Source organism: Urocampus carinirostris, chromosome 4 (genome assembly GCF_059441175.1).
Source record: "Urocampus carinirostris isolate Australia breed hairy pipefish chromosome 4, RoL_Ucar_1.0, whole genome shotgun sequence".
NCBI lineage: Eukaryota > Metazoa > Chordata > Actinopteri > Syngnathiformes > Syngnathidae > Urocampus > Urocampus carinirostris.
The window spans coordinates 14988769-15012851 of NC_142352.1; the positions used below are offsets into that span (position 1 = coordinate 14988769).

The 24083-nt window shown below is 37.9% G+C and overlaps 1 protein-coding gene across 1 annotated transcript; it reads left to right on the forward strand.

The window, feature by feature from the left end:
- The first annotated feature begins 2623 nt into the window (after positions 1-2623).
- pros1 (protein S) lies at positions 2624-22408 on the forward strand. Its single transcript, XM_088333181.1, has 14 exons — positions 2624-2828; positions 4622-4779; positions 6622-6646; positions 6732-6815; positions 6902-7024; positions 7724-7849; positions 9703-9831; positions 11244-11484; positions 13057-13243; positions 15419-15583; positions 15658-15826; positions 16732-16868; positions 16942-17170; positions 21865-22408. Exons 1-14 carry the CDS (start codon positions 2762-2764, stop codon positions 22044-22046), a joined length of 2022 nt encoding a protein of 673 aa, XP_088189307.1. The 5' UTR covers positions 2624-2761; the 3' UTR covers positions 22047-22408.
- Positions 22409-24083: the final 1675 nt, after the last annotated feature.

Genomic DNA, 24083 nt, shown 5'->3' on the forward strand with positions numbered 1-24083 from the left:
TCGAACCTTCTTGTGTGCAGTTTGCATGTTCTCCCCATGCTTGTGTGGGTTTCCTTCGGGCACCCCGGTTTCCTCCCACATTCCAAAAACATGCATGTCAGGTTACAGTAATTGGCAGGTCCAAATTGTCCCGAGGTGTAAATGAGCGAGTGAGTTGTCTGTCTCAGTGTGTCCTTTGACTGGCTGGCAACCACAGGGTGTCCCCTTGCCCACTGGCCAAACTTAGCTGCGATGGGCTCCAGCACCCCCGCAACCCTACTGAGGATAAGAGGTGCAGAGAATGGATGGATGGATAAAGTAAAATAATATAAAATAAAATAAAATAATAAAAAAGCAACAACAATTACGTAAGACAGGTATGTCCAAAGTCCGGGCCGAGGGCCAGTTACGACCTGTGATCAAATTTTGACTGGCCCGCGGCCTCTGTCATAAAACGAATAATATGTGGCCCGCCAGTCATGTATAAACAGTATAAAATAAATGTGTACCAAAAAAATTCACAATTTCACCAAATGATGCCAGTAGCCCTTTGGCCACATTGCCCTTGGCTTTCTGAGGGAATTGAAGCCCTTCTCATTTCCAACATGGAAACTGTAAATAAAAAAAGAAAGTTAACTGTGAGGGACACTGCTTCAAGGACAAGTGAACATTTTAGTATTTTTTACAACAAAATACAAAACACTTGTGTCTGCCTAATTTGCCAAGAGACTGGCAGTTTACAAAAAAATAATATTGATAGCAACTGCCAGATAAAACATGCTGACTACAAAAAGCTTACTGGAAAAAAACGCTGTGAAAAGGAGAAGCAACTGGAAGCTGTTTTAACAGCACCGCAGTGCTTTTTCACAAGACCCTGAGAGTCAAATGAAACTGCTACAAAGGTGAGTTATGAGGTTGCAATGCTGATCTCCAAGCACCGCAAACTTTTTATAATTTATCAAAGACTGTTCAAAGAATTCCAGGCTGAATAGTCCACCCGCACACATTTTCAGCTTACCAAAGCCCGTTTAGTGAAAAGTTGGGACACCACTGACGTAAAAGAAGTGGCGAATGAAAATGATTTTCTGTCACGAAGCGGGACGGGAAGCAGGAAGTTGGAACTCATTTGCGTAGACGATCTGTCACTTTAATTGAGAAAGAAAAGTTGTCCAACACACAAACGGACCAAAAACAAAACAAAGCAGGCTCAAATGCAGGCAAAACTACAGACTAGGATTTTAACAGGATTAAACAGAACTTGCAGGAAGCTCTCAGAATGTTACACCGAAGTGCAACAAAGTCTAACAAGCACAACAAGAATAAACAGGTTTCAAACAGGCATGAACAGGTTTTCAACAAGGGTAAACAACGATCTGGCCAAGGGCAGTTCCAAAAGGCACGTTTAAGTACCCATAGGAGTAATCAGGAAATACAGGTCAGCCGGTGTCAAGGGGCGGGGCCAGCTGGGCGCCATGATAACCGTGCAGGACATGACATTTTCAGAGTCACGCAATTTTCGGCATTTTCTTTTTTCACCTTTTAAATTTAAATTTTCTCCCTAGTTCTTATTACCAAGTAAGTTTAAGAAAACAACATTTCCAGTTGATCGATTTCAGTAGTCAATTTGAGACTGTTTGTTTTTCATAATTTTTTGAGTTAGTAATAAAATCTGTTTTTATTTTTATTTATGGGTCCTAAATTTCTGAGTTAGTAATAAAACCGTACTTTTAATGGTAAATGGTCTGCATTTCTAGGGCGCTTTTCAAGTCACTGAAGACCTCACAAAGCGCTTTACTATATGCTTCTCACTTACCCATTCACACAAACACTCACACACCAATAGCGGCCATGCAGCCATGCAAGGCACCGACATACCTATTGGGGGCATTAGGGATTCAGTTTCTTACCCAAGGACACTTCAACATATAACATGCCCTCTAACTGATACCTGTTCTGTTCCAATTGTGTTGGGCAAGACCACATCTCGTTTTATTGTGATCTACTGTGTTTTATTGCCCATTTGTCATGATATTATTGAATCCCAAGAAGGATGATGTACAACTGCCGTTAAGATTCAATACGTTTTTCAAAGTATTTTACTTTCTACCAGCAGTTTATTCCTCATTACCTACATATTTATTAATAAATGGATTACGTTGGTATTTATAATTTGTGGTTGACAAAAGCATTATTGAGCTGAGTGCTACCGTGCTAGGATTTTATGTAGTTTTTTTATTTATTTTGTTTTGGCTCTTTCGGTCTTCCATACATGGGGGTTCGGGGTTGTGACATAAATTTGTTAGTTTTTGATACAACCCGTTTTCTTTGTTTAACTTTTGGGTCCCAAACTTCTGAGTAAATAATAATACCGTATTTTTATTATTAAAATATGTTCGTATTTGAACTCAAGTAAACTCATTTGTGTTGACCAGCGAGGTGTTGACCTCCCACCGTGCCTGAGTTTAAATCATGTAGTTATTTATTCACTTTATTTTGTCTCCTTCAGTCTTCTATTTTAGTGAACTCCTAAAAATAATCACAATGGCTACAATAATAATAATTAAAAAAAAAAATCGAATTTGTATTTGAGTTTGTTGTTGACCCAAACAGTGTTGACCTAAATCTGTTTTGTGCGCATGCGCCGAATCCCCCGTTCATCCCCTCCCGTCAATTCCCTTCTAGCAAAGTGTTTTCGGGGAAAGAACCGAAAATTTGAGTTAAGAGTTTTTCTTCTCCTACCGGATCCAACGGCGGCCAAGTCGGTACCGGCCACGACTCGACAATGCGGAGTCTGAATCTGTTATCGGCGTGTTTGGTTCTGCTGCTGACGTTCGCCGACGCTTCAAGATGTGAGTCCGTTAGTCCTGGTTTTCAAAGTCCATTTTTGGACCCAAACCCACCAGTTTTTCTCTTCAGCGATTCGCCATTAAAAAAAAGAAACTTCCAAAAACTTTGAATCGCCCACAACAAGAATTTTAGTTTTGAAATGACGCATGTGCACTACGAGCCGCTTTTAAGAAAAAAAACCCGTCGTTTTTCGTGGGGGGAAATATTAGTTTCGTAATGACTTTCTTTTATAAGACCAACTTTTTTAAGAACAAAAGAAGGTTCCTGGCTTCTTTTGTCTTCTGCCAGCACATCACTAACGTGAGCAAATCATTATTAGAGGCAAATTTGCCCCCAGCATCTTCAGCCCTCTGTCATGACGGCATAAATACAGTAATCCCTCTATTTTCGCGGGTAATGGGGATCAGGACCTCCCGCGAAAAGGGAAAATCTTCCAATCAGCGTCGCACCTTCATCATAGTCCCCAAAGGATCAAACTTTTATTGATATGACATCATTACATACTCAAAGTATACAAATTGATTATAGAGCTCAAATTATAAAACACAACACATAATTGCAGTTGAATGGAAGGTTTTATTGTCATTATGATTGGCTAGTTGGGTGGTTGGATCCCTTAAGGGTTTTATGTGGTGTGTCTTGAGCAAGTACAGCCTTGTGGCGCCCATCCCTCTCCAGGCCATCATACAGTGGTACCTCTACCTACAAATGTCTCTACATACGAAAGTTTCAGGTTACGAAGTATCTTCGTGTCACTTCAGAGTTCAGAGACGAGGAGGAGGAGGGGTTCCAGCAAGATGGCAGGGAGGAGGACGCAGCCCAAATGAAAAATAGTCATTTTAGCAAAATTCCATGTAATCTCATGAAAAGTGTTTAACCTGGGACCTTTCGTGTGTTAGGCGAATGTGGTCGTAAAACTAAATTGGAAGGCTTCTTTCAGTGTAAGAAAGCAGATTGGAGCGTGGGTGGGTAGCTACGCGCTAGCATCAGGTGTCCTCGAAATGATTAAAGTAAGACTGTCCCGAAAGTAGCGGTTTCACACAAACTAAGCACCTGGTCATCTGAGAACATGCAAACTCAACACAGGAGGTTCGATCTCATGACCTCAGAAATGTGCCACACACGCGCTCACCACTGCGCCGCCGTGCTGCCCTGCATCTATTCTATATAAAATTAATATTCCTATTGTTATAAAATATTACTATAGATTATTACTATTATTATTATAATCTCTCCCAACACGATTGTGAGTCATATTGCTGTTATGGAGAATCCCAAAAACTTTGTATGAAAATTAGTAGTAAAATTGTGTGGTCTGGTCACTTTGAGTCTCTGTAGTTAGTACTCTTCTTTGTGCGTTGTAGCACTCATGTTCAGTTGCACTACACAATACAGCAACAACTAGTGGTCAAATGTTACACTGTGTCCCTTTAAATATAAAGGGTAAGTCATGTGTATTTGTTATAGCCCGTAATCGCAAGAATTCTCAAAGGGCTTTATAGACGATTATTACACCATCTCCTGATCTAAAACCTACAGGAGGGAAAGGAAAAACTCAAAACCTCAGCATGAGAAAAGGGATGAGAAGGGACCGCACATATGGTAGTCCAACAAAGTGTTATTGAATTTTATTATGATCAAATTTAGATTTCAAAGAATAGTAAGTACACGTTTCATGATAATGACACCCTTGTTTTAAAATTAACATCCCAATTATTTTGAATGGTATTTTGCAAACTGATTTTTTTTTTTTTACTTCAGAAGATCCTTTTTATTGATTGCATTTTTTCCTTAGTTCTGAGCCGGAACGCGGCATCTCACTTCCTGAGCCGACGGCGCCGGGCCAACTCGCTTTTCGAGGAGCACAAAAAAGGAAACCTAGAGAGGGAATGCATCGAAGAGCTGTGCAACAGAGAGGAAGCCCGGGAGATCTTCGAGAATGACCCCGAGACGGTAAGAGAGAAAAAGGCCTTACCTCTAAAATAGGAAAAAAAGGCACCTTTACGCTATTTCCAAGATTCCTGGCAATTTTTGAGAGGGCGAAAAAATGCAAACGCCACACGGTAATTGGTGTTGTGCAGGGAAAAACGCTAGGTGGTGCTAGAGCTCATGCCAATTATGCCCAACATTTTGTGGCCCAAAGGAGGCCATAACAAGCTATAAAACATTTTAAATTATTTTATTTATACATATACATAGGTACACATATACTATTGAAAAATCAAATTATCTTTCACATTTAAGGCATGGAAATAAACTCTTAAAAATCTCGAGTGAATAATGAGAAGCGAGTAATTAAAGGGACAGTGTAAAATATTGAGTGCCTCCTGGTGGTACAAAATAACTTTCATTCAGTAAAAAAAAAACATTGATTTGAATATTGGGCAAAAATACATGGATTATAATAGCAATGTTATTTTTGAGGTTGAGAAATTTGAATTTTCTTTACAAAGTGGAATCCCTACCTAGAAGTTGTTTCTATGTTTGTCTGGCATCTTGCTGCTACTCTGCTCTTGGCAGTGTTTTTTTGTTCGCTTTAGACCAGGGGTGTCAAACCCATTTTAACTTGGGGGCCGCACGATAGAACAAACATTCTCTCGGGGGCCAGACTAGTAGATTAGAGAGAAAGAAAAAGAGAGGAAAGAAATAAGCAAAGGAGAGGGAGAGAACAAGAGAAAAGGTGGGACAAAGAAAGAGAGAGAGAGAGAATGAGAGAAACAAAAGAGACAAAAAGAGAAATAGTGAGAGAGGGGAAAAGAAAGAGAGAGAAATAAATAAATCAAAAGAGAAATAGAAAAAAAGAAGGGGAGAAAAGAGAAAGAATAAAAAGAAAGAAGGGAAGAAAGATCAGAGAGAAAAGAAAAAAGGAAGAGAGAGCAAAAGAAGGTAAGAAGACACAGAGAAGAAAAGAGACAAAGAGGAACAAAGAAAGAGAAAAAGAGAGACAGAGCATTAAAGAGAGAGGGATAGAGAGTGAGAGGAAAAGGGAGGAAGAGAGAGAGATGGAGAATGAGAGAGAAAGAGAGATTGACAGAAAAACATACAACTACAGCATCTTTGTGAGAGGCACCTGGCTTTGGCAACATCAAGTGGACATATTTCATCCTGCAGCTCTTCTTTCTCTTGCGCTTCTCTCAGCATTGTCTCGCGGGCCGGATTGAATCCCTTAGCGGGCCTGATCCGGCCTGCAGGCCGTCTGTTTAACACCCCTGCTTTAGACAATACATTGCCTTCTAGTGATCAAATATTACACAATGGGACTTTAATGGCGTTTTTTTTTTTAATTGAAGTCTTTCAAAATGACATTTTTTCCAGAAGCAAACTGTAAAAAGAAAATATATGGCAATATGTAAATGATTTTGTTTATTCAATATTGATTCATTATTTATATTATTAAACTGATATTTTTTTAGGATTGTATTTCTGTAGAATATGGCTTATGCTTGTAATTAAAAATGGCAAAAAATGCCTATTAGAACATCTCGGCTTTATTTGGGGTGAATTGAAAGCACTTAAAGTTAGAATTGTTTTTTTTCATTGTGACATTGTTTACAACCAAAATAGCTTAAATTATCAAATGTAATAAAATGTATGTAAACAAAATTAAACAATATATTAAATAGCATACAAAACAATAGAAATAGAATATAATTATATTATTATATCTATTCATAATAATATAACTGTCCTGATTCTTATTTGATGCAAATTGATTGTAAATAGGGGTGTGTAGACTTTTTACATAAACACAACAACTTCAACAAAACATTTTTTCTTTTCATCTTTTTTTTTCAGGACTATTTTTATCCAAGGTATCTTGGTAAGTTTTCCCGCTCACCAACACTATGTTATATTTGAATATTATCTGGAATTTTTCTTAATAATTTTTTTTCTTTTTTTTGCAGCGTGTCTGGGCTCCCACCGCGTCGTCACGAACAACCAGGATTCTGTTTCGGCCATCCCGCCGGACCTCCGGATCTGCGTGAAAGGTACGAGCTGCTTCCCCGTAGAAATACTGCTTTCGCGAATGTTTTTTTTTTTTTAAATTCTTGAAAAAATGTTTGTCTTCTGGCAGAAATCAGCAATCAGTGCATGCCCTTCCCGTGCTACAGGGAAGGCACGGAGCGCTGCGTGGACGGCAGAGCTTCCTACACGTGCGAGTGCAAGCCGGGCTGGACAGGACAGTGTTGCGAAGACGGTGAATCACATGACAATCTCTCACCTTTTGGCAAAATTGGTTATTTTAAAGTAAAAAAGGGTGACCTCCATGAATTGTGTGGATCCAGGGAGAACTTTTTTGTGTAACGGAAGGGGGGTTTCATGAAATTTCACAGAGTGTGAACTTTGCGCTTATAACGGTGTGCAATTTTACAGTCAACAGAGTTAAATGAAATGACAATATAACCTGTATGCAAAATTTGAAGTGCAGGATAATTAGAATAATGCAATGGTAATGCTAGAAAAGCCATTCATTTTTCACACGATTGACAGTTGTAGTGCTAATGTATCTCTGTGTGATAATCTTAGCTTGTTTTTTTGCCTAGACTCGAGCAGGTGAGCTATAAAGAATAAATCTCAAATAATCGAGATGTGCTAAATTCAACCTGCTTTCGTGCAACAGACTCCAGGCTAAACTCAGCCAAGATAATTAACATATCCAGGCTTGATCCAATTGTTTCATGCAATACCCCCAAGGGGTTTCAGTGTGTGGTGAATCCTGCAGATCTCTGAAACACAGTGTGGGTTGACAAGGTTTAATATGTAGTCAGCTTGTGTATAGTATACTCATCCACACCCTTCTCACCTTTTAAACCCTTTACCCATTTTCATACCTGATTGGAATAATAATGCGATTTAATGACTTCAAATGATAAATAGCAATCGCTGTGTCCGACAGATATCGATGAATGCACCGATCACAAGTTCCCGGCGGGATGCAACCAGAAATGTGAAAATATCCCCGGGAGCTTCCACTGCTCGTGTAAAGATGGATACTATCTAAGCGACAACATTCATTGTTTGGGTGAGGTGGTTTTATATTGTTTGTAAATCATTTTTATGTATATTTTTTAAAATAAATGTTATCATTTAATCCAGTGGGGCAGCACGGCAGCGCAGTGGTTAGCACGTGTGCGGCACTATTTTGAGGTCATAGGATCAAACCTCCCTGTGTGGAGTTTGCATGTTCTTCCCGTGCTTGCGTGGGTTTCCTCTGGGCATCCCGGTTTCCTCCCTCATTCCCAAAACATGCATGTCCGGTTAATTGGCCGGTCCAAATTGTCCCTAGGTATGTATGAGCGAGTGAGTTGTCTGTCTCTGTGTGCCCTGCAACTGGCTAGCAACCAGTTCAGGATGTCACCTGCCCACTGGCTGATGATAACTAGGATGGGCTCCAGCACCCCCGCGACCCTACTGAGGACAAGCAGTGCAGATAATAGATTGATGTATTGATTTAATCCAGTGGTTCTCAACTGGTCTGACTTCAAAGCCCAACCAGCGTCCCGCCAAAATTACAAGCCACGACCCCAATTAAGAAAGAAATTCAGGACTTCAAATTTATTGAGTGAAAGGATTTTGTAGTTTGAATCAGAGATAGTAGAATGGTATTCACATTTCGGAAATCAAAAAGAAATTGACCAGTGAAAGCCAAAACGACTTCAAGTATTAAATAATATTGCCCTGAATGCTCAATTTGTTGCATTTTTAATCAAATCCAAAATGTTTCACTTCCATTTCTCATATATTATCCGCTGTATCTGCGTTTGGCCATGCTCAACTGTGTAAACAAACATTATCAGTCTGTTCTGTGGTTTGAAATGGTGGGTGTCAAATCACATTTGCAGGGAATTATCACCATTTACTGTGAAGGAGATTAAATTACCTTTAGTTATTTGTTTTTTTTCTTAGCATTGTTTTGCAAAAGCAAGGGGACACTTTTAGGTCTATACCGACCAGTTGAGAAACACTGATTTAATGTATGTATTTATAATGGTAGAATATTTTGCAGATTTTATTATTTTCCTTATTTTTTATTTTATATATATATATATATATATATATATATATATATATATATATATATATATATACAATTATTATTATTAGTATTATTTAATTATTTCTTTAGATCTAATTCTGATTCTTAATATAATAATAATCAAGTATCTGCAAGATTATCTTTTATTCTGTTTCAAGGATTTCATTTTTGTTTAGGGTTACTCATTGAAGACACTATTATAATTATTTTAAATTAAATTTAAAAAATAAACATTCAAAATAATTCTTAAAATAAAATGAATCATTTTGCTTCGTTTAAAGTAACTTATTTTTTACATTTTCTTATTTAAAATAAAGAAATAACCCTTTGAAGTTATGTCATTCTCATTTTTAAAAATCTGCATTCTTTTAGTTAAAATTTAAATGACAATATAACATTTCTTAAGAAAAATAATCATCTCCAATATCAGATAATTTTGCTTGTTTTGAAATAATAAAAAAAAAGAAAAATAATCGTGTAGAGCAGCAATGTTTAAAAACCCATTTGTACTAAAATAAAAATTAAAAGAATATATAAATAAAATAACAATAGTTATTTGCATTATCATTTTTTTTGTGTTGATTTTAAGTATTTTTTCTGGTTTATTGGAAAAAAAACTAAAATAAAACACTATATGGTTTTGAGTTGAATACTTTTCAATACTATATTAGTTATCTGTTATATCAATTAGTAGTTAAATGTTTATGGTAAAAAAATCTTTTAATAGAATTTTGCCCACAAAAAAAGGAAAACTAAACATCCCTGCTTCTGAATCAGTGTTTTTTTTCTTGATTGTCCTGTAAAAACCAATCCACATTTGTCCCTTTACGGACTTTCAGATATCAACGAGTGTCGCATGTACCCCAGCATTTGCCATGAGCCGGCCAAATGTGTCAACACACCCGGTATGTTCGAGTGTCAATGTCCAGAAGGCTTCAAATACAACTTCACCTCCAAAACTTGTGACGGTGAGTCATAACATGGTCCCGTTTGGTCAAAAGTTGTCAACATGGGCCAGTCTCCTGTAAATAGTTTCCTATCTATTCTTTTTTCTCCTTTTTTCCTGTTTAAATTCCTATTATTGCAATATCCAGACTGTACGTCACAATTTTTGCCACATCATATCAATAACTATTAATATTATTTATTTTTGTCATTTATTTTGCAAATCTATTTAATTTATTTTATCACTGGGCAAACTGCTAGGTCATTAACACTTTCCGATGTCGCATGTCAAACTCATGGCCCACGGGCCTAATGTGGCCTGCCCCACATCATTTTATGTTGCCCGCGAGACACAACTAAAAGAAGCACAAGAGAAAACCGAGCTGCATTATGTAAAACAATGACTTGCAGTACAACTAAATGTCCAACCAGGCGCCACTTACAAAGCACCCATTGCAGCTGTATTTGCTAACTACCATTATTAACCAGAGAAAATACCTCTCAATATTTTCCTGTATTTTAAAGTTTGTTTTTTTTAATCATTTCAAATTGTGTACGCTGTATAACACTTTTTGTACTGGATTTTTTTTTTTTAATATATTTTTTAAATATATTTTTGGTTAGACCAATCTTGTCTACCCATTTTAGCTCTATTCTGGATCGTCCCGTTCACCAGTAGTAGACGACAACATCATCATAGATTGCTAAAATCTTTGCGGTATTCTATATAGTCTGTCATGCTGTGAGTAAATAGGTGCCACGTTGTGTTTGTTAGGTTTATTATAGCTTAGCAATCATTAATAAGGGGAGAAATTGGCATCCCAATGTTTTTTTTATTTAAATAATAGTCACATTTCTTTTAAGTCAATGCCCAAAAAAATAGAAATAAAAAAGTGCACTCGGGTGTCTTTGCAGAAAGTTAAAAGACATAGATGTTACCGCAAGGTAAACATTTTCATTAAAAGTAGAAGACTTTTAAATCATTAAATCAATCATTTAAAATCGGTTTTCATATGTTATTTTTGTCACTTTCCAGTCTGCATGAGTTCAGACGTCGATCTAATTCTGGTGATGGATCTTCAGCCCCACTACTGGGTGATCCGGTCACTAGCAAATCCAATTTTAAACCCCCTTTAGTTTGGTATACACACATAATTTTAGTAAGCCTTTTCATAAACATGTATTTATTTTTTGTTAAAGTCAGCATAAGAGAAGCCCAGCCCGACCTGAACTTAATGATTGACATTTGAAGTTCGAGTCACGCTCGGAATTGGCTTTGGGCTTAAGATTTTACCTCTGCTACTGTGGTATCACTGTACTCATATAATCCATTTTTGTCATTTACTTATTTTAAATTGCTTTTTATTTTTTATAACTTCCCTCAACTTGCCAAAGTGCAAGATCGTGACACCTTTCTGATGTGTTATGTGGCCAGACGTGGACGAGTGCAGGGGTTCAGTGTGCGAGGGCACTTGCATCAACAACGTTGGCAGCTACGTTTGCCATTGCGACGGACGTCGGGGTTTTCGGCTGGCGGACGACAATCGCTCCTGCCAAAGGATTCCCGTCTGCGTGGAACTTTCCGACTCCAAATATGCTGAAATGTTGTACCTGGGGGAGCAGTTTGCAGGCCTGCCCGTCATTATCCTTCTCTTCCGGCTGCCCGAGAGCACAAAGTGAGCGTCTTTTAATGACAGTTTTTCATTTTATTTTACAAATTGTTTTTACCCTTATATACCATATTTATTTGTGTAAAACACACATTTTTTAGCCTTAAAAAGACTCAAAAGTTTGGGTGCACGTTGTAACGACTAATCAGTCCACCACAGTCGCAAAACATTGGATAGAATAGGAATAGAACCTGGGTCGCAGTGGCGAGAGCCTTACCACCTGACCACAAGTGATATACAGGGTTTGTACTGTTGCTCAAAATCCTTGAAAATGCTTGAATTCTAATGTTGTGTTTTTAAGAATTGAAAAGTCATTGTTGAATTTTGGGTGGAATGGTTGTAAATAGTTGAAATTGTTGCCATGTTTCTCAACATGTCTGCTTAGAAAGGACGTAGACACTGCTCTCTGGTGGCTTTGCTTTGCATTGCACTTCTTCTTCCCTCGTGATTAACTGCAGCTGGCATTAGCTTGTATTGCGGTGTCCTATGATGCGTCATCGGCCCCCATGGGTGGCACCCAAAAGAACAGGTGCATGCTACACCTAAACAGGGCACTATGAAATGTTTATCTACTATGGACATTGATTAGGAGCCATGCAAAAAACAAATTTAGCATTTCTTAGTGGTAAATTGTCACGACAAGAACTTCCAGCAACTGAAAATGTAAACAACAGGACATATTACTTACATTTTTGCCTATATGGGGAGAGCTTTGTTTTAAAATCCAATGTTTTCGCGATTTACTCAAGATCTGAAAATCATATGCCTTGGCAAATGCACATGCAAGATTTAAAATTGCGCATGTAAATCGCAAAAATGTTGCTGGCTCTGCAAAACACATGATTCACACTGGCTTCTTTCTTTCAATGGTGCTGGAGAAATTGGAAAATTGGCATTGAAAGCCCTTAAAAGTGCTTGAATTTGGCCATGAAAAAGATATACCAACCTTGGATATAATGACATTCAAAAAGGCAGTCGATTTCATCTCATTATCACACTAATTTTAGTCATTGTAGCAGAGACAAATGTTAAGTTCGGTTGCATTTCATATGCTACAATTACAATAAATTTGTCATTTGCAATGCAAAGAATAGAATAAAGGCATAGAATAGAATTTGTTGTCATTTTAACTTGAAATGCCCAACAAAATTAACATTCATCTTTGGCACTGTGACTAAAATTTTTGTGATCATTAGATAAAGTCTAATGCCTTTTCATATGTCGTCCATACCACTGGCAGTACAGTGGTTAGGATTAGGCGCTCTCACGGCCACGACCCCGGATTAATTCCCATTGAATCGAACCACGAAGTTTGAAAGGAGAAAAACTGAAACAACATTTTATACCGATTCTTATTATAAAAAATAGGGGCGCGCCTTATACACAAGCGTGCATGATACATGATTCAATACGATATATTTTATTTAGTATTTCTTATTATGGAGTTGAAAATGTAAAATGGACCCTGGGAAGACATTTTTGAAAAACTGGTTCAAAATTAGCTCAATATATTGATATATATACATATATTTTTTTTCATCTCTCTCCACACGTTTATTTATTCATGTGCAAACATAGGTTCGCAGCAGAGTTCGACTTCCGCACGTTCGACCCGGAAGGGGTGATCCTGTACGCAGAATCGTCTCCGGACGCCTGGTTCATGTTGGGCCTCCGTGACGGCCGCATTGAGGTTCAGTTTAAAAATCAACACACATTGAAGGTCACCAGTGGAGGAAAAGCCATCAACGACGGACAGTGGCACGTGGTAAGAAAATCTGAATTAAAATCATTGCAGGTAAATGAGTAGAAAGAAAATCAGCTTTGTGTGCTCGGTTTGAAAATCAGCTCTAAATCAGAATTGTCCAAACTATGCTGCAAAAGGAGTTTGTGGCCCAGATTATATTAAAACCTTTTTTTGCTGCTAAAAATAGTGATATATACACTTAATGCATTTTTTTTTTTTCTTGGCAAATTTCAATTATTGAATTTTGCAATAGAAATGTTTCTTTTTGCTTCAAAATTAAAAAAGTGTAAGATTTCTATGTGGTGTGCTTAGTAAATGACACCTTCAAAAATATATATTTAAATTATTTATATCATTACATTTGTTTTGCAAGGGGCCTATTAACTAAAATTCAAGGTGGGGGGCATAGTTTTAGGTGTCTTTAAAAAGTTGAAGGTTAAATAATTTATGTGTTAACAATGCCCAATTGAGTTCAAAGAGTCTTTATGCTTAATTTCCCATTCTGCTTATCTTCTCCTTCTTACTTTTATCAGGCCTGTTCGGGGTGGAACGAACCCCCAAAAAACATGAAAAAGGAAGAGTTTATTCTAGCGTGTCAAATCATGTGTTACTCTGCCGCCATTACCTGGCTTAAAGTCGTGATTGTAGCCTTACATTTTCAAATTTAAAAGAGGAACTGAGTGAAAAAATGAAAAATAAATGTAAAAAAATTAAAATACACAGGTAAAATTATATGCAAGGCACATGAAAATGTACTTTGTAAGATTGTAATTTGTCTTATTTCTCTTCATTTTCGTCTTAATTGTTTGGAGCTGTAGGAAATGAGGACCAATCTATTAAATAAGAAAAAAATATATAATCTTGATTGTCAAAAAATGAATACTTGTTATTTTACGAAAGTTTTATCCGTTTTATCAAATTAGCTTTGTTGTTATATTGAGAAATTGCTCCAAAAATTCAAAATGTCTACTCTATTTAAACTATTGGCCCCACAAAAAAAAACATGTGCCGTATCCGAAAAAAAGGATAATCTTTTCATTATTATTATTATTATCCTGATTAAGTGAAAAACCTACAGAGAGCTGGGACCACAGTAACATAGGCTACTATGAGTAATACAATGCGCCGCCAGGGACTAAAATCCGGCCCTGCCAGACGTGTACCCCTGCTGATGCCAGAACACGTCCATGCCCGTCTGCGATTTTCTAGAGAGCTTTTGGGTTGTCCAGGAGAGGACTGGGAGAATGTGTTATGTACAAACGAAACCAAAATATAACTATTTGGTAGAAACACAGGTTATTGTGTTTGGAGGAGAAAGAATACTGATTATCATCTGAAGAAAACCATACCCACTGTAAGGCATGAGGGTGGAAACATCATTGTTTGGAGCTGTTTTTATGCAACTCAACCAGATCGAATGATTTGAGTAAAGGAAAGAAGGATTGGGGCCATGTATCGAGAGAAAATTCTCCTTTCGTCAGCAAGATGAGACGTGGCCGCGTCTTTTAGCAAGACAAAGATCCCAAACTCACAGCCAGGGCAACAAAGGAGTGACTTCGTAAGAAGCATTACAAGATCCTAGAGTAGTCTAGCCAATCTCCAGTTCTCAATCCCATAGAAAATCCATGGAGTTGAAAGTCTGTGTTGTCTAACGACAGACCCAAAATGTCACTGCTCTAGAGGAGATCTGCATGTGGGAATGGACCAAAATACCTGCAAAAGTGTGTAAAAATTTGTGAAGAGTTAGAGAAAACGTTTGGATTCCATTATTGCCAACAAAGGGCGCATAACAAAGTATTGAGATGAAATTTTGATATTGACAAATACATAGTTTCCACCTTGATTTCCTAATTAATTCTTCAAAAGTCAAACAATGTTATTTTCTGTTTTCTTTTTCCCCATTCTGTCTCTCACGGATGAGGTTAACCTATGTTGATAATTACAGGCCTGTCTTATATTTTCAAGTAGAAAAACTTACACAATTAGTGGTTGATTAAATACCTATTTGTTTCACTGTAATGACGAAGATTAGGAAATAATAAATGCATTGGTATTTTAGGAGTGTTTTATTTCATTGTTAAATCATATTTATTTTGACATTAATTGAAGAATTGCTCCACAAAAATTGGAAATTCCTCAATAAGTGAAGCCATTGACCCACCTCGAAAAAATTGCTATGAGTCGCCTTCCCTGCAGGTCTCTGTGGACGAACTTGAGAAGAGCATCAGTGTGAAGATCAGCAAGGAAGCAGTCATGAGCATCAACAGTCCCGAAAGTCTCTTCACGGGCATCAACGGAAAACTGGAGACCAGGGTCTTCATCGCCGGCCTCCCCAACCGGACTGGCAACCTCATCAAACCTGTAATATTTACCGGCATATTTATTTGTTACGGCCGCTTCATCAACGTGAATATTCCTCACTCTGCGTTCGTCAGATTAACCCGCGACTGGACGGCTGCATCCGCGGCTGGAACATGATGAATCAGGGAGCGTCGGGGGTGAAGGACGTCATCCAGGAGAAGGAAAGTAAACATTGTTACGTGCACGTGGAACGCGGCTCATTCTTCACCGGGGATGGATTGGCGCGCTTCAACATTGACTACAGTGAGTAAGTTACGTCAAGCAACATTTTGTGGAGCGGGATATTTCTCTTTAGTGTTTGGCTGTTTCAAAAGATAAACAGGAAGTCCTCAACAGCCCTTTTGTAACCATAAACTACATGAACCTTATTTGCGTTCAAAATTGGGACAAAATATTTATTTGAAAAAAAATCTAAAATGTATTATTGTTTGTTCATGGTCTAAATCAGGGGTGGGCAAACTACGGCTTGCGAGCAACATGCTTTTTCATCCGGCCCGCCAAACAAAAACTGTATTATTCAACCTATACAGTATATATATATATATATATATATATATATATATATATATATATATATATATATAGTATTGTTTTGTACTAAAAAAATAAACATTTCATGAAATAACTTGCTCTATAAAGATAAATAAGGTTAAGTCTATGTTACTTTTGGAACTTCAAGAGTTAGGCGACTTCCTCCTCCGTGGTAAAAAGTGGCCGAAAAAAGCGATCCAACCATTTTCTCAACAGCATCAAGCTTCCTTATTCCACTTTCATTTCAAAAGAAACGGCTCTTCTTTAAGCTTAACACCAACCATATTGAATGGACTCAAAAGATATTAAACAACAAAAAAATGTCAAAGTTCTGTTGATTATTCTGTTTTCATAAATGTGATCATATCTTCAAATGTCACACAGTGAAATAACATTTTCTGAAGAATAAGCTTTTGTCCAGAGAGCGGATTTAGCGGTTTTGTTGAATTTTGTCTCCAAATATATGGTGTGGCTTCCCCCCCCAAAAAAAAATCAAAATATTATGCTTCTTTGGCTCTTTGAGTCAAAAAGATTCCCGACCCCTCGTATAGTGTAACGCTATTAATTGACTTAATTGACTTTCTGAAAAATCTTCCTTGTGTCTCATCTACAATTAGGTGATTCTGGAAGCTGGAAGTTGGATTTAAAGTTGAACATCCGTCCTTCAAGCAGCACCGGCGTCCTTTTCGCTCTCGTTTCCGAGGACCGAGTTCCGTTGTCGCTCGTTGTGATGACGGACGGCGAATATGACGCCGTAAGCGAAGATTCACGAATTTTTCTCGTTTTGATTGTTGGAGATTTTCACATTGATTTTCACTGTATGGCAGAACCTGCAAGTTTTCTTGGACGGAAGGATGGTGGCAACACTGGAATCGATGCTGTTGTGCTATCCCGATCGGTTGACAGTGCTGCTGAGCGTGACGCCGACGGAAATGGTTTTCTCAGCAAATTCCTCCAACGTCAGAGAAATATCAGCCGCTGAAATGCAGGAGGCGCTGCAGCACCTCAATGCTACCATGCAGAATCCTGTCAGCACCTACATTGGTGGCATACCAGGTTAGCAATACACGGTTATTTACAGTAGACCCACAGGATACAGCAACCCTGCTTGAAGACATCTTCACTTTACGGTGTCAAATAAGATTTTTTTTAGTCCCTCTAAAACAGATTATTTTGCATGCCCAAAAATGTGCACATGACTGTGGGAGTTAAGTTTCCAAGATGGCTGTCTGCTAGTGGTTTGCGTCATGGCATAATTAAGAAGCCAAAGTGCTATTGACTTTACTCTCTCCCACAATGTCTTTCTCTTCATTCAGTTCAGAATCTCGCCTGTTTTTTAAAGACTCAGCAATTTAGCAATACAATATTGAATTTTTATTATCTGTTCGCTTTGGGTCCCAAAAATTGCAATAACGATAAAGGGAGAAGAAAAAAACATGATAACCATGGAAACGAAGCTTGAGACTATCAAGAAATACGAAGAAGACACACAAATTGCTACCTTAATGGCTGCAACCATACATGTACATTTAATTATACTGTTATTTATCATATACATAAATATTAAACATAAGTATTACTTATTACACACTTTTTGGTTATTTTAATATATTTTTCTGGGTAACCAGGGCTTCAGAACGCATTAGCTACGCGATTACCATAGGTTTCTATCCGTGACGTGCAGTTAGGAGAGGCAGGTGAGGCTGTGCCTCACCGGATATCATGGAAATAAAATCAAAAATATATTAAATTGTTATATTTATTCTTTCTCATTGAACTTCCCAATGTTTGCATTAACTTTTTCAAAATCACTGAATTTTATAATAATGAAAATCATGAACACAATTAGTATGTGTTATCACATATTACTATGCTGCGTGTCTGCAGATGAAGCGTGAGGCACGCAATTTTATTGCCTCATGGCAGAGGGCGATAGTGTTGCCAAGGATTCTGATTTGGCGCATCCCAAACAATAGAATATATACATATGTATTAATGTTTTTAATTAAAAGGAACAGTGTATACACTTCTTTTATAAGTTAAGTTTCCTATGTTGCAGTTTACATATTGATTTCTTGCACGGTATTCTTTTAATCCACCACTATAAGGCAATTTCACTTTGCATTTCCCATCTCAGAGCAGATTCTCGTTGTATTCTGGGGGTCTACTGTATTTTGTTTAATTTCAGCAACATATGCTCCTCATATAAAGCCAAATCGTAACCATATCTATCCGAATGTCCTGTCTTCCCAAAAAAACGCTTCAAAGCAAAGCTAACATTGTTACAGGAAATGTTCCCTGTAAGCATTTCCAAGTGACTGTGTTGTGATTGATTCCAGGAATCGATCATCTGTTTTTCTTTTCTCTGCGCTGTCATTACTTCAATCTGCTGCTCTAAGCAACTGTAAGAATTTTCTACAGAAATCAGATGGCATTGCAGAGTTTCACCATGATTGATTGTTTCACACAGTTAGCATACTGGAAGTTGGGTCAACCTGTGAAAATATTTGGAGGGAATTATTAGTTTAAAATGACTAACTTGAAACTCCAGAATTTTTAAATCTAAAGGCCTTTAGACTAATTTAGGATTTTGCTTTAAAAGATTTTAAATCAATGTGCGTCACGTCTGTTATAGCAGCAAGCTGATGCAGAACTAGCTAGCACAATTTTAAGCTGCCTAAAATTAACGGCTGGTTACAATTAACAATCGCACTGTAACCATTTTGTCGGAAATTAGTCAAAGCTCATTTTCTCAGTTGTCTTCTTTTAAAAAAAGCATCATATTCTACAAGTGAAATGGGTCAAAAATATAGTGAATCAAAACATGAGCGAAATGTTCTGCCAATGGAATAAAAACACAATATCTTTACCCTATTTTCACTTAATCATAATTTTCTTATTTATTATTTAATTTTAATGATGATGTTTTTCTACTTTGCTGGGCAAAAAAAGGTTTATAATAAAGTAAAGTAAAAAAAAACATTTTATGATAATGGGCTAAAAAGGTGGGCAGCACAGCGGGGCAGTGGTTAGCGCCTTTGCAGCACAGTTCTGAGGTCATGAGATCAAACCTCCTGTGTGGAGTTAGCATTTTCTCCCAGTGCTTGCGTGGGTTTCCTCCGGGCACTCCGGTTTTCTCCCACGTTCCAAAGATATGCATGTCAGATGAATTGGCTGGTCCAAATTGTCCCTAAGTGTGAATGAGCGAGTGAGTTGTCTGTTTCTGTGTGCCCTGAGACTCAGGGGTCATCAGTAATTGATTTTTGGAAAAAAAATTAATACTTAAGTGCGAAAAAATTAATGTTAATTTTTTCGCGGCAAGGCCAATTAATGGGTATTTATTGGATTTCTAGCCATTAATTGGTAATTTAATGGTATACTAGCCGTGTCAATATGGTCGAACAAACTGGTCCCTCTAATCTAATCTAACCATTTTTTCCTTCGGTCCCATAACCGTGCGAAGATTACAATCAATACAGCGTAGTAGTAGTGGTGTACAACGTGTGCGTATGTGCATCCACGACGTACGTGCTTGAGGCAAAACGTGAGCCAATCAACAAGCCCGATTTTGTCCCGACCAATAAAAAGCTGCTTTGCAACCACACTATGTACGTACAGCTACCGTGTTTCCCCGAATATAAGGCCGGCCTTACTTCAAAATCATCGTCAAAAATTGAGGTTTTGAAATAAAAATATGTGCAAAAGTAATAAATTTTCGCTAAAAAATTCTTGGAAAAGCATTGCCGTTGTTAAATAACGTTGATATCTACGGTTTTCATAGGTAATATGAGCCCGAATATTTTCGCAATTAATGGGTCGCAATAATTGATAATTATTTAAATTTTGCAATAAATGGATTTATGAGTTTAAGCAACCATTCCATTAATTGTTCGCAATTAATGGCATTAATTTTTCACCAATCATTTATTGCTGACCCCTGCTGAGACTGGCTGGCAACCAAATCCGGGTGTCCCCTGCCCACCACTAGTTTTCCGGAATTGGCTTCAGCACCCCCGCAACCCTACTGAGGATAAGCGGTGCAGATAATTGATGTATGGATGAATATGAAACATTTATGTATTCAATAAATGATTTTTCTTGTGTTTCATTTATTTCTTTATACATTGAATTCATTTAATTTTAAGTCAATGCCCAGATGGCATGTAGCGCATTTGTACATGTATAACGCACATTTTTTATTTAAAAGTTTGGGAGCGCATTCAACATGAGGTTTTACCTAAGTTGACCAATGATTGATGAAAGGAAAAACACCAAATATCAAGAACTGGTCCAACAGTGCAGGGACAAGGGATGGCAGACCTGGCCAGACATGGGGACTTGAGACTTAGTGACTTGGACTCGAGTCGACTCGAGTCGCTGTTTTTATGACTTGTGACTTGACTTGGACTTGGCAATCTAAGACTCGGGACTTGACTTGTGACTTGACTTGCCCAAGAAAAAAATACTTGGGACTTACTTGGGACTTGAAGGTGAAGACTTGAGACTTACTTGAGACTTGCACATGTGTGACTTGGTCCCATGTCTGGACCTGGCTATTTCCAGTGGAGGTCGGGTGTAGCGGCTTCCCAGGGCAATCTGTATGGGAGACATTGACAGCTCTGGGGATAAGTGGAGAGGAAGGCAGCTGCCCATAGGGTAGGGGAATCCGCGGAGAGAGCCTCTTGCTCTCTGGAATAGGAGGGAGGAGTTTAGCTGTGGATCAGGAGAAGATGGGTAGACTTGTTATCACTGTCGGCCCGCCAACTCGAGGGCGTTGTGGTTTAGGGTCAAAGTGCCCAGTGACAGTTGGACACCACCTGATTGAAGGCTACAGTCACTTTTTGAGCGACTGCAAAGATAGCACTGGTTAGAAGTGTATGTCATAGATCAGTCAAAAAAATAGCGCTGATCACTGTAGCAAAACATTGGATGCAACAGGAATAAAACCCGGGTTGCGGCAGTGCGCCCGCTAAAACGTAACCACCGGACCACCAGTGATTTAGATGACATATAAAAAAGCGTGTTCTTGTATGTGTTTGTCTTGCTGTCGGTCACCCCTCTTGAGGGATATGACCATGGTAGATAGATAGATAGATAGATAAAAAAGCATTACATTTTCTCTCAATATCTCACTATTCTTATTCACAGTACCAAAGACGAATGTAAGAGAACGGAGAAAACAAAGTCATCCTGAGCGAAAAAAACGCAAAAAAGTATGACGAAGGAAACAACTCTTGCGTGTATCTGATAGTAATTTGAAGCACATTTAATAAATACATTATAAATTTTATGTTGGTATTGTGATCATAGTTTACGTTGTCCATAAATTATTTTAATCATGGATGCACGTTTTCACACTTAAACTAGAATATAATTTATTGTCATTGTAACATGTGAAATGTACAAATGAATTAACATTTGTCTCTGATACCGTGAATACTGTGATGGTGACATAAAACCAAATAGTTTTTCCTATGTTATGTATATAATTAGTGGTCCCTGTTTAGGATTCAGTGCTCTCAACACCGTGACCCAGGTTCGATTCCTGTTGAATCCAACCGCCAAGTTTGAGCTGGGAAAAAGTGAAGCAAAACTTTGTACAGATTTTTAATAAAGAATCAGGAGTACAAGTGTGTTACACATATACGGTATTTATTAGATATTTTTTCAAACGTTTTTTTTCCCCCAGTACAAACTACTAAGCAAAATGACACATCCTGGCTCTCAATTTTCGTCTCTTGTCCCTCCAGACGACATCCCTTTGGACGCCACGCCAGTGACAGCGTTTTATCACGGTTGCATGGACATCTCCATCAACGCACGGATGTTGGACTTTGACCAGGCCCTCACAAAACACAACAGTATCAAGTCCCACTCTTGTCCTCCAGCCTCCACCACAGAAACGGATGCTCCTCACCAACATGGAAAGTGACCTTTCATACCCCACCTCAATAGGTAGCATTATCTGTCCCCCTTTGCACTATACCGCCTTGTGGGACCTTCAAAATTGAAGATACAGGGCAAGACAGTAGAAAAAAATGCCACATTAATATAATTTTTTTTTATTTTTAATTGGATGAATTGTGCCGTATGACGACAGCTTATTGTTTTTGTCGGCTGGAAGCCGGATGACGTAGTTGGAGCACATTGCTGCAACTGAATATTTCCAAGAAATGTTGGACAATATCAGAACTCTCCGCAGCATGTGCTAAACAGGTGGACACGTCCCAGAAGACATCTTCCATACACCTGCAGCTTGGCCTCTGTAATTGTGAAATAAATGTTCAAAACATGCTTGCCGATTTTTTTTAAATAACCTACTTTGTAATGTCTCGTTTGAGGTACCCACTTTTTATCGTGAAAAACAAATAAATCATGAAAATATCTTTGAAAACAAAACTAAAGCTTGAAAATGTAAATGTTCTGCATTTATATAGCGCTTTTCAAGTCAATGAAGACAATGTGCTTCACACTTTCCTCGTTTTACACACACTAACTAACCGATAGCAGCGTCAGTCATGCAAGACAACTACCTGCTCAACAAGGTTTTAAGGTTTTGTAGTGAGAGATGGAGTTTTGGCCAACCACAATTGTTCATGTTCGAAATCTAAAAGCGTCAAACAATCAGAGGCAAGTTTTTATAATAGCACAAGCCAATAAACGCGATTCAAAGTTTTCAAGCACCACACTATGCCACACCCACAGTGTGAGCTCATTGAGTGTCATGGCGGACTCCGTAAACATAGTCCCAGAGTCAACAAATGAGAAGGAAACGAAGCTTGCACCGAAGAAGGGCGTATTACAGTACATGCAATACCTTATTTTGTTGGATTAAGCTTTTTTTATGATTTCACTGCAAAAAATAAAAATAACATAATAAATAAAGTAAAAATCTTGCCCACAATTCAACTGAAATCGTGAAAGAAATTTTAATACTGAACCAAAAAAGGCCAACAAGGCAATAAGTTCAGAAATGAATACGATCTTGAATTAATATCTGATTTATTTTGCCAACTCTGCAGCTTCCCTTGCTCTTAAACATGCTGTGCCTATAAGAGACAACTTGAGGATGTCACTGCTGTTCCTTTAGACGTGTGCCTTGGGAAAACAGGCGGGGGGGTCTTAAGATACCTGTTTTCTATTGGTTTACATCAAGTAAGATGCTGGTTTGCTATTGGTTTGCGCCACAGCTTCATGAAGTTGCTTTTATGCAATTGGCTGAACTTTCTCACACAATGCCTTTCTCTTCATTCAATTCACAATCTGAAAATACTGTATTTTTGTGATGTATTCACTATGGGTCCTAAGCTTGATGAGATGTTAAAGTGAGATAGCCATTGAAACCAAGCTTTTGATTATTAAGAAATACTAAGGAACCCTCGCTAGGGAATGTGGCCATGACCAATGGACAGTCAGGACAATTATTCAGAGTAAAGATGTAATTTAAGCAACAAAGTCTTCTAAAAGCACGACTCGCAAGTGAAAGTTTTGAAATAAGTTTTAATTTTAACTCTTCTTGTCCTCCCTCTGCATCCGCCCGCAAACTCCGCTTTACCAGCTAAGGTCATATCATACCAAAGGTAAAGAAACTATTTTTCTTTTACCTATGTATTTGCATATAAGGTTATTGTATCACATTAATATAAGTTGTGCTTATTGTTTACCATTTTGTTAATTAATGTTCATAATGTAAATACGTTGTTTATGTTTTTACCTGGGTTACCAGGAATACAAGATACGTTAGCTAATTAGCTTAAGTTTCTATCCCATTATTTTTACTTTTTCTAGTATTCTTAGCGGGTGGCACAGTTCTGAGCTCATGGATCAAATCCAGCAAACACTCTGCCTGTGCGGAGTTTGCATGTTCTCCCCGTGCTTGCGTTGGTTTCCTCCGGGCACTCTGGTTTCCTCCCACATTCCAAAAACATGAAGGTCAGATTAATTGGCCGGTCCAAATTGTCCCGAGGTG